The sequence below is a fragment of the Bufo gargarizans genome, chromosome 10 (genome assembly GCF_014858855.1).
Source record: "Bufo gargarizans isolate SCDJY-AF-19 chromosome 10, ASM1485885v1, whole genome shotgun sequence".
In the NCBI taxonomy this organism is placed as follows: domain Eukaryota; kingdom Metazoa; phylum Chordata; class Amphibia; order Anura; family Bufonidae; genus Bufo; species Bufo gargarizans.
The window spans coordinates 310,234-322,832 of NC_058089.1; the positions used below are offsets into that span (position 1 = coordinate 310,234).

Consider the following 12,599-nt stretch of genomic DNA (forward strand, 5'->3'; position numbering starts at 1 on the left):
AAGTAGCTTTGAGGCATACGGAAGAAGTGATATGGGGCGATAACTGGACAAGGAAGATGGGTCAAGTGAAGGCTTTTTGAGGATGGGTGTAATGGTAGCATGTATAAAAGCAGAGGGGAAGACACCAGAGTTTAGTGATAGGTTGAAGAGATGAGTTAGGGCTGGGATAAACACTGCAGTGAGGTTAGGGATGAGGTGGGATGGGATTGGGTCTAGTGCACAGGTGGTGAGATGAGATTTGGAGAGTAGAGTGGAGTTTTTCTTCTGTAATGGTGGAGAAGTGGGTTTTGGGAGAAGAGGACCGAGCAGTTGTGTAGAGGGTCTGTGGGGACTGTGTAGTGAAGCTTTCTCTGATGTGGACTAGCTTTTGTTTAAAATATATTTGGCAAAGTCCTCAGCTGAGAAGAGAGGAGAGGGTGGGGGCGCTGGGGGACGGAGAAGGGAATTAAAAGTGCTAAAAAGTTGTTTAGGGCTGTGGGACAGGGAAGATATGAGAGATGAGAAGTCGCCTGTTTTGCATCAGCGAGTGAGGATTTGATTAGGAGAAGGGATTGCTTGTATGCGGTGAAGTGATCCATCGCCGCTCAGCAGCCCTGGAAGTCATTTAGTGTCTCGCCGTCTTCAAGATCTGTGCTTGCTGTAAGTCCAGACAGAGGATTGTGTAGGCATGTTACTTTTGTAACAAATCCTCAGCTGATTTCAGTCACTGACAGCATGCTGCAGAGATATTGTATATGGTGAAGAACTGATGGACTGTTAGAAAGTTGTATCTGTCCGGGCGAGCCGGCTGCTGACCCCGTCCTTTCCTCGCAGGCCTCCTTCCTCTCCGACCAGCCGGAGCCGTACTTGCCTTTTCTGTCACGTTTCTTAGAGACACAGATGTTTGCCTCCTTCATTGATAATAAGATCATGTGCCACGAAGATGACGATAAAGACCCGATTTTACGTGTTTTTGACGCAAGAGTAGACAAGATCCGACTGCTAAATGTCCGGACGCCGACCCTGCGCACGTCCATGTACCAGAAGTGCACCGCCTTTGAGGAAGCAGGTGAGGGGGCACTTCTGAGAGGTGAGAGAGTAATGAGGCGAGAGGAAGGAGGGAGGAGAGAGTAATGAGGCGAGAGGGAGGAGAGAGTAATGAGGCGAGAGGGAGGAGAGAGTAATGAGGCGAGAGGGAGGAGAGAGTAATGAGGCGAGAGGGAGGAGAGAGTAATGAGGCGAGAGGGAGGAGAGAGTAATGAGGCGAGAGGGAGGAGAGAGTAATGAGGCGAGAGGGAGGAGAGAGTAATGAGGCGAGAGGGAGGAGAGAGTAATGAGGCGAGAGGGAGGAGAGAGTAATGAGGCGAGAGGGAGGAGAGAGTAATGAGGCGAGAGGGAGGAGAGAGTAGCGAGGCGAGAGGGAGGAGAGAGTAGCGAGGCGAGAGGGAGGAGGGAGTAGCGAGGCGAGAGGGAGGAGGGAGTAGCGAGGCGAGAGGGAGGAGGGAGTAGCGAGGGAGGAGGGAGTAGCGAGGCGAGCGGAAGGAGGGAGGAGAGGGTAGCGAGGCGAGCGGAAGGAGGGAGGAGAGGGTAGCGGGGCGAGCGGAAGGAGGGAGGAGAGGGTAGCGGGGCGAGCGGAAGGAGGGAGGAGAGGGTAGCGGGGCGAGCGGAAGGAGGGAGGAGAGGGTAGCGGGGCGAGCGGAAGGAGGGAGGAGAGGGTAGCGGGGCGAGCGGAAGGAGGGAGGAGAGGGTAGCGGGGCGAGCGGAAGGAGGGAGGAGAGGGTAAGCGGGGCGAGCGGAGGAGGGAGAAGATGGGTAGCGGGGCGAGCGGGAGGAGAGGGTAGCGGGGCGAGCGGGAGGAGAGGGTAAGCGGGCTCTACCTCTGGCAGGGCCCCTCCCCCGGTATCGGGCAGAGCGGGAGGAGAGGGTAGCGGGGCGAGCGGAGGAGGAGGGTTAGCGGGGCGAGCGGGAGGAGAGGGTAGGGGGCGAGCGGGTAGGACGGAGGGTAGCGGGGCGGGCAGGCGGCGAGGAGAAGAGGGTAGCGGAGGCGAGCGGCAAGGAGGGAGGAGAGGGTAGCGAGGCGAGCGCCACGGAGGAGTGAGAGGGTAGCGAGGGCGAGCGGGGCAAGGAGGGAGGAGAGGGTAGCGAGGCGATGCGGAAGGAGGGAGGAGAGGGTAGCGAGGCTTGAGCGGAAGGAGGTAGGCGCGGTAGCGAGGTGAGGCGAAGGAGGGAGGAGAGGTAGCGAGGCGAGCGGAAGGAGGGAGGAGAGGGTAGCGAGGCGAGCGGAAGGAGGAGGAGAGGGTAGCGAGGCAGCGGAGGAGGGAGGAGAGGGTGCGGGGTGAGCGGAAGGAGGGAGGAGAGGGTAGCGAGGCGAGCGGAAGGAGGGAGGAGAGGGTAGCGAGGCGAGCGGAAGGAGGGAGGAGAGGGTAGCGAGGCGAGCGGAAGGAGGGAGGAGAGGGTAGCGGGGTGAGCGGAAGGAGGGAGGAGAGGGTAGCGAGGCGAGCGGAAGGAGGGAGGAGAGGGTAGCGAGGCGAGCGGAAGGAGGGAGGAGAGGGTAGCGAGGCGAGCGGAAGGAGGGAGGAGAGGGTAGCGAGGTGAGAGATGAGTGGGTCAGTTTAGATGATTTTGTGCTTTTCTGTAGTGAAGGCCATTGAGCTGCGACTCTCCAAGATTGATCACACCGCCATCCACCCGCATCTTTTGGATATGAAGATTGGACAGGGGAAGTATGAGCCGGGGTTCTTCCCTAAGCTGCAGTTTGATGTGTTGTCCACAGGACCGGCAACCAACAAGTGAGGAAAATGTGTAACACTACCCTTCCCAGCGTTGGGATGATTGTCCTTCTAGCTGTAGTCTCCTCTGAGCTCGGATCATCCCCTGCTCTGCGTCTTCCATGTTCTTAAATGTTATAATATTACAGGTGGACAAAGAGGAACGCTCCAGCACAATGGAGACGGAAGGACAGACAGAAGCAGCACACAGAGCACCTGAGGCTGGATAATGACCAGAGGGAGGTGAGCTGCTCCTCATATAACGCTCCAGGACTGATATAACCTCCAGAGACATTACATCCTATGTGACTGATATCAGCCGCTCCTCCATATAACGCTCCAGTGCTGATATAACCTCCAGAGACATTACATCATATGTGACTGATATCAGCCGCTCCTCTTATAACGCTCCAGTGCTGATATAACCTCCAGAGACATTACATCACATGTGACTGATAGCAGCCGCTCCTCTTATAACGCTCCAGCGCTTATATAACCTCCAGAGACATTACATCACATGTGACTGATAGCAGCCGCTCCTCTTATAACGCTCCAGCGCTTATATAACCTCCAGAGACATTACATCACATGTGACTGATATCAGCCGCTCCTCTTATAACGCTCCAGCACTGATATAACCTCCACAGACATTACATCACATGTGACTGATATCAGCCGCTCCTCTTATAACGCTCCAGTACTGATATAGCCACCACAGACATTACATCCTATGTGACTGATATCAGCCGCTCCTCTTATAACGCTCCAGTACTGATATAACCTCCAGGGACATTACATCACATGTGACTGATATCAGCCGCTCCTCTTATAACGCTCCAGCTCTGATATAACCTCCAGGGACATTACATCACATGTGACTGATATCAGCCGCTCCTCTTATAACCTCCAGTACTGATATAACCTCCAGAGACATTACATCATATGTGACTGATATCAGCCGCTCCTCTTATAACGCTCCAGTACTGATATAACCTCCAGAGACAGTACATCATATGTGACTGATATCAGCCGCTCCTCTTATAACGCTTCAGCTCTGATATAACCTCCAGAGACAGTACATCATATGTGACCGATATCAGCCGCTCCTCCATATAACGCTCCAGTGCTGATATAACCTCCAGAGACATTACATCCTATGTGACTGATATCAGCCGCTCCTCCATATAACGCTCCAGTACTGATATAACCTCTAGAGACATTACATCATATGTGACTGATATCAGCCGCTCCTCTTATAACGCTCCAGTGCTGATATAACCTCCAGAGACATTACATCATATGTGACTGATATCAGCCGCTCCTCTTATAACGCTCCAGTACTGATATAACCTCCAGAGACAGTACATCATATGTGACTGATATCAGCTGCTCCTCCATATAACGCTCCAGCACTGATATAGCCATCCAGCAGACATTACATCACATGTGACTGATATCAGCCGCTCCTCTTATAACGCTCCAGTACTGATATAACCTCTAGAGACATTACATCATATGTGACTAATATCAGCCGCTCCTCTTATAACGCTCCAGCACTGATATAACCTCCAGAGACATTACATCATATGTGACTGATATCAGCCGCTTCTCTTATAACGCTCCAGCACTGATATAACCTCCAGGGACATTACATCACATGTGACTGATATCAGCCGCTCCTCTTATAACCTCCAGCTACTGATATAACCTCCAGACATACATCACATGTGACTGATATCAGCCGCTCCTCTTATAACGCTCCAGGCTGATATAACCTCCAGACATTACATCACATGTGACTGATATCAGCCGCTCCTCTTATAACGCTCCAGTGCTGATATAACCTCCAGAGACATTACATCCTATGTGACTGATATCAGCCGCTCCTCTTATAACGCTCCAGTACTGATATAACCTCTAGAGACATTACATCATATGTGACTAATATCAGCCGCTCCTCTTATAACGCTCCAGCACTGATATAACCTCCAGGGACATTACATCACATGTGACTGATATCAGCCGCTCCTCTTATAACGCTCCAGTACTGATATAACCTCCAGAGACATTACATCATATGTGACTGATATCAGCCGCTCCTCTTATAACGCTCCAGTACTGATATAACCTCCAGAGACAGTACATCATATGTGACTGATATCAGCCGCTCCTCTTATAACGCTCCAGCTCTGATATAACCTCCAGAGACAGTACATCATATGTGACCGATATCAGCCGCTCCTCCATATAACGCTCCAGTGCTGATATAACCTCCAGAGACATTACATCCTATGTGACTGATATCAGCCGCTCCTCCATATAACGCTCCAGTACTGATATAACCTCTAGAGACATTACATCACATGTGACTGATATCAGCCGCTCCTCTTATAACGCTCCAGTACTGATATAACCTCTAGAGACATTACATCACATGTGACTGATAGCAGCCGCTCCTCTTATAACGCTCCAGCTCTGATATAACCTCCAGAGACATTACATCATATGTGACCGATATCAGCCGCTTCTCTTATAACGCTCCAGCACTGATATAACCTCCAGGGACATTACATCACATGTCACTGATATCAGCCGCTCCTCTTATAACGCTCCAGCACTGATATAACCTCCAGGGACATTACATCACATGTGACTGATATCAGCCGCTCCTCTTATAACGCTCCAGCACTGATATAACCTCCAGACATTACATCACATGTGACTGATATCAGCCGCTCCTCTTATAACGCTCCAGCACTGATATAACCTCCAGAGACATTACATCACATGTGACTGATATCAGCCGCTCCTCTTATAACGCTCCAGTACTGATATAACCTCCAGACATTACATCACATGTGACTGATATCAGCCGCTCCTCTTATAACGCTCCAGCACTCATATAACCTCCAGGGACATTACATCCTATGTGACTGATATCAGCCGCTCCTCTTATAACGCTCCAGTGCTGATATAACCTCCACAGACATTACATCACATGTGACTGATATCAGCCGCTCCTCTTATAACGCTCCAGTACTGATACAACCTCCAGAGACATTACATCATATGTGACTGATATCAGCCGCTCCTCTTATAACGCTCCAGTGCTGATATAACCTCCACAGACATTACATCACATGTGACTGATATCAGCCGCTCCTCTTATAACGCTCCAGTACTGATATAGCCTTTACAGACATTACATCACATGTGACTGATATCGGCCGCTCCTCTTATAACGCTCCAGTGCTGATATAACCTCCAGAGACATTACATCACATGTGACTGATATCAGCCGCTCCTCTTATAACGCTCCAGCACTGATATAACCTCCAGAGACATTACATCACATGTGACTGATATCAGCCGCTCCTCTTATAACGCTCCAGCACTGATATAACCTCCAGACATTACATCACATGTGACTGATATCAGCCGCTCCTCTTATAACGCTCCAGTACTGATATAACCTCCAGACATTACATCACATGTGACTGATATCAGCCGCTCCTCTTATAACGCTCCAGCACTCATATAACCTCCAGGGACATTACATCCTATGTGACTGATATCAGCCGCTCCTCTTATAACGCTCCAGTGCTGATATAACCTCCACAGACATTACATCACATGTGACTGATATCAGCCGCTCCTCTTATAACGCTCCAGTACTGATACAACCTCCAGAGACATTACATCATATGTGACTGATATCAGCCGCTCCTCTTATAACGCTCCAGTGCTGATATAACCTCCACAGACATTACATCACATGTGACTGATATCAGCCGCTCCTCTTATAACGCTCCAGTACTGATATAGCCTCCAGAGACATTACATTATATGTGACTGATATCAGCCGCTCCTCTTATAACGCTCCAGCTCTGATATAACCTCCAGACATTACATCACATGTGACTGATATCAGCCGCTCCTCGTATAAGGCTCCAGTACTGATATAACCTCCAGAGACATTACATCATATGTGACTGATATCAGCCTCTCCTCGTATAAGGCTCCAGCTCTGATATAACCTCCAGAGACATTACATCACATGTGACTGATATCAGCCGCTCCTCTTATAACGCTCCAGCGCTGATATAACCTCCAGAGACATTACATCACATGTGACTGATATCAGCCGCTCCTCGTATAACGCTCCAGCACTGATATAACCTCCAGAGACATTACATCCTATGTGACTGATATCAGCCGCTCCTCTTATAACGCTCCAGTGCTGATATAACCTCCAGGGACATTACATCCTATGTGACTGATATCAGCCGCTCCTCTTATAACGCTCCAGTGCTGATATAACCTCCACAGACATTACATCACATGTGACTGATATCAGCCGCTCCTCTTATAACGCTCCAGTACTGATATAGCCTTTACAGACATTACATCATATGTGACTGATATCAGCCGCTCCTCTTATAACGCTCCAGTACTGATATAGCCTTTACAGACATTACATCACATGTGACTGATATCGGCCGCTCCTCTTATAACGCTCCAGCACTGATATAACCTCCAGAGACATTACATCCTATGTGACTGATATCAGCCGCTCCTCCATATAACGCTCCAGTACTGATATAACCTCCAGAGACATTACATCATATGTGACTGATATCAGCCGCTCCTCTTATAACGCTCCAGTGCTGATATAACCTCCAGAGACATTACATCACATGTGACTGATATCAGCCGCTCCTCATATAACGCTCCAGTACTGATATAACCTCCAGAGACATTACATCATATGTGACTGATATCAGCCGCTCCTCCATATAACGCTCCAGTACTGATATAACCTCTAGAGACATTACATCATATGTGACAATTAAAACAGCTGTTCAGAGTTGTCCTATGTATTTTATTACTTCTAAAAAAAAAAAAAATTGTTTGAAAAACTAAAACGAAATCCCCCATAGAAATGAATAGTGGAATGTCCGGAGAGTTGTCGCAGTGTAACTACCACCCTGTCTCACAGACACGGCCTCTCTTCTCTCTGTCCTGCACACGGTCACAAAGAGACATACACCAAACACTTACAGTTTATCTCTGTCACACACAATGTTAAATGCAGACACACACACACAGTCAGACACTCACACACACATACAGTCACAGACACACAGTCAGACACACACACACACAGACTCGCACACACATACAGTCACAGACACACAGTCAGACACTCACACACAGACTCGCACACACATACAGTCACACACACACACAGTCAGACACTCACACACACATACAGTCACAGACACACACAGACTCGCACACACATACAGTCACAGACACACAGTCAGACACTCACACACAGACTCGCACACACATACAGTCACACACACACACAGTCAGACACTCACACACACATACAGTCACAGACACACACAGACTCGCACACACATACAGTCACAGACACACACACACAGACTCGCACACACATACAGTCACAGACACACAGTCAGACACTCACACACAGACTCGCACACACATACAGTCACACACACACACAGTCAGACACTCACACACACATACAGTCACAGACACACACAGACTCGCACACACATACAGTCACAGACACACACACACAGACTCGCACACACATACAGACACACACACACACAGACTCGCACACACATACAGTCACAGACACACACAGTCAGACACTCACACACACAGACTCGCACACATACAGTCACAGACACACACAGTCAGACACTTACACACACAGACTCGCAAACACATACAGACACTCGCACACACATACAGTCACACACTGTCACACACACACTCACACACACACATACAGTCAGACACGCATACACATTCAGACAGTCACAGACACTTGCACACACACACAGTCACAGACACGCTCACACAGTCACAGACACGCACATACAGTCACAGGCGCGCGCGCACAGTCACAGGCGCGCGCGCACAGTCACAGGCGCGCGCGCACAGTCACAGGCGCGCGCGCACAGTCACAGGCGCGCGCGCACAGTCACAGGCGCGCGCGCACAGTCACAGGCGCGCGCGGCACAGTCACAGGCGCGCGCGCACAGTCACAGGCGCGCGCGCAACAGTCACAGGCGCCGCACGAGTCACAGGCGTCGCGCGCACAGTCACAGGCTGCGCGCGCACAGGCGCGCGCGCACAGTCACAGGCGCGCGCGCAACAGTCACAAGGCGCCGCGCGACAGTCCGAGGCGCGGCTCGCACAGTCCAGGCGCGCGCGCACCGTCAACAGGCGCGCGCGCACAGTCACAGGCGCGCGCGCACAGTCACAGGCGCGCGCGCACAGTCACAGTGATGACGCTGTTTAGCTGCACAAGAGGTATTGGTGAACACTCTAAACACAGATTTTACTAATGTATAATTAGACAGTCGGGCACGCGCGCGCACACGCACAGTCTTCCTCACAATCCCACACACCACTCTTTTCGAACACTATGTATTTCAGTGCAAATATTTTTTTCTTAATTTTTTGCAGAAATACATCCAGGAGGCGAGGAGTATGGGCAGCAGCATCCGGCAGCCCAAGCTCTCGAACCTCTCTCCCTCTGTCATTGCTCAGACTAACTGGAAGTTTGTAGAAGGTTTGCTGAAGGAGTGCCGTAACAAGGTGCGCCCTGCCTCCTACCCCCCAAGTCCTGGGACTGAACTTGTGTTATTTTTCTGGATTACTGGAATTCATGCACCACAAGGCCCAGACTATTGAATCTTGAGCAGACATTGACCTTTTGTCTCATTTTCTTACAGACTAAGAGGATGCTGGTGGAGAAGATGGGTCGGGAGGCGGTGGAACTGGGCCACGGCGAGGTCAGTATAACGGGCGTGGAGGAGAACACGTTGATCGCCAGCCTCTGTGATCTTCTGGAACGCATCTGGAGCCACGGCCTTCTTGTGAAGCAGGTAGCGTCCCACCTGTGGTAGGTCATGTGACCCCCGTCTGCCGCAGGCTTCACCTCATGTCCTGTGTTTGTGCCGCAGGGGAAGTCGGCCTTGTGGTCCCATCTGTTACATTACCAGGACAACAGGAGGAGGATGATGGCCGGGAGCCTCGGACACACAGGTTATTACTCGCCTCATAACTCGCCCTCCGTCCCCTGGACTCATCCTAATCTATGACATGTACCAATATATATGAGGGGGGACATCTATGACATGTACTAATATATTGGGGGGACATCTATGACGTGTACTAATATATATGGGGTGGACATCTATGACATGTACTAATATATTGGGGGGACATCTATGACATGTACTAATATATGGGGGGACATCTATGACATGTACTAATATCTGAGGGGGACATCTAGACATGTACTAATATATATGGGGGGGACATCTAGGACAATGTACTAATATATTGGGGGGGACATCTATGACGTGTACTAATATATGAGGTGGACATCTATGACATGTACTAATATATGAGGGGGAGGGGACATCTATGACATGTACTAATATATTGGGGGGACATCTATGACGTGTACTAATATATGAGGGGGACATCTATGACATGTACTAATATATAGGGGGGGACATCTATGACATGTACTAATATATGGGGGGGACATCTATGACATGTACTAATATATGAGGGGGACATCTATGACATGTCTAATATATATGGGGGGGGACATCTATGACATGTACTAATATATATGAGGGGGACATCTATGACATGTACTAATATATATGGGGGGGACATCTATGACATGTACTAATATATGGGGGGGGACATCTATGACAGGTACTAATATATGGGGGACATCTATGACTGTACTAATATAATGGGGGGACATCTATGACATGTACTAATATATATGAGGGGGACTCTATGACATGTACTAATATATATGGGGGGGACATCTATGACATGTACTAATATATGGGGGGAAATCTATGACATGTACTAATATATGAGGGGACATCTAGGACATGTACTAATATATATGGGGGGGACATCTATGACATGTACTAATATATTGGGGGGACATCTATGACGTGTACTAATATATGAGGTGGACATCTATGACATGTACTAATATATGAGGGGGACATCTATGACATGTACTAATATATGAGGGGGACATCTATGACATGTACTAATATATATGGGGGGGACATCTATGACATGTACTAATACTTGGGGGGACATCTATGACGTGTCTATATATGAGGTGGACATCTATGACATGTACTAATATATGAGGGGGACATCTATGACATGTAACTAATATATATGGGGGACATCTATGACATGTACTAATATATATGGGGGGGACATCTATGCCATGTCCTAATATATGTAGGGGGGACTCTATGACATGTATAACTATATAATATGGGGGGGGACCACTATGACATGTACTAAGATATGGGGGGGACATCTATGGACATGTACTAATATATATGGGGGGGACATCTATGACATGTACTAATAATATATATGGGGGGGACATTCTATGACATGTACTAATATATATGGGGGGGGACATCTATGACCATGTACTAATATATGGGGGGGACATCTATGACATGTACTCTATATTCATGAGGGGGACATCTATGACATGTACTATATTGACATTTTTACTATATTGGGGGGACATCTATGACATGTAGCTAATATATGAGGGGGACATCTATGACAGTACTAATATATATGGGGGGGACATCTATGACATGTACTAATATATATGAGGGGGGGACAATCTATGACATGTACTAATATATATGGGGGGGCCATCTATGACATGTACTATATATATAGTGGGGGGACATCTATGACATGTACTAATATATATTGGGGGGGACATCTATGACATGTACTAATATACTGATGGGGGGGACATCTATGACATGTACTAATATATGAGGGGGGACATCTATGACATGTACTAATATATGGGGGGGACATCTATGACATGTACTAATATATGGGGGGGACATCTATGACATGTACTAATATATGGGGGGGACATCTATGACATGTACCAATATATATGAGGGGGGACATCTATGACATGTACTAATATATTGGGGGGACATCTATGACGTGTACTAATATATATGGGGTGGACATCTATGACATGTACTAATATATGAGGGGGACATCTATGACATGTACTAATATATATGGGGGGACATCTATGACATGTACTAATATATATGGGGGGGACATCTATGACATGTACTATATATATGGGGGGACATCTATGACATGTACTAATATATATATGGGGGGGACATCTATGACATGTACTAATATATATTGGGGGGACATCTATGACATGTACTAATATATATGGGGGGGACATCTATGACATGTACTAATATATATATGGGGGGGACATCTATGACATGTACTAATATATATATGGGGGGGACATCTATGACATGTACTAATATATATGGGGGGGACATCTATGACATGTACTAATATATATGGGGGGACATCTATGACATGTACTAATATATATGGGGGGGACATCTATGACATGTACTAATATATATGGGGGGACATCTATGACATGTACTAATATATATGGGGGGACATCTATGACATGTACTAATATATATGGGGGGGGACATCTATGACATGTACTAATATATATGGGGGGGACATCTATGACATGTACTAATATAGGGGGGCATCTATGACATGTACTAATATATATGGGGGGACATCTATGACATGTACTAATATGGGGGGGACATCTATGACATGTACTAATATATGAGGGGGGACATCTATGACATGTCATAGATGTCCCCCCCCCATATATATAGTACATGTCATAGATGTCCCCCCCCCCCT

General features: G+C 48.1%; 1 protein-coding gene across 3 annotated transcripts in view; it reads left to right on the plus strand.

The window, feature by feature from the left end:
* The window catches only part of DENND5A (DENN domain containing 5A), a 58,739-nt gene that overhangs the window by 23,595 nt on the left and 22,545 nt on the right, over positions 1-12,599 (plus strand). For all 3 annotated transcript variants that reach the window (XM_044269790.1, XM_044269791.1, XM_044269792.1), the window contains 6 exons: positions 814-1,048; positions 2,618-2,768; positions 2,897-2,990; positions 9,261-9,392; positions 9,530-9,682; positions 9,761-9,842. In XM_044269790.1, the coding sequence (XP_044125725.1) occupies positions 814-1,048; positions 2,618-2,768; positions 2,897-2,990; positions 9,261-9,392; positions 9,530-9,682; positions 9,761-9,842 (847 nt within the window). The remainder of the gene's footprint in view (positions 1-813; positions 1,049-2,617; positions 2,769-2,896; positions 2,991-9,260; positions 9,393-9,529; positions 9,683-9,760; positions 9,843-12,599) is intronic.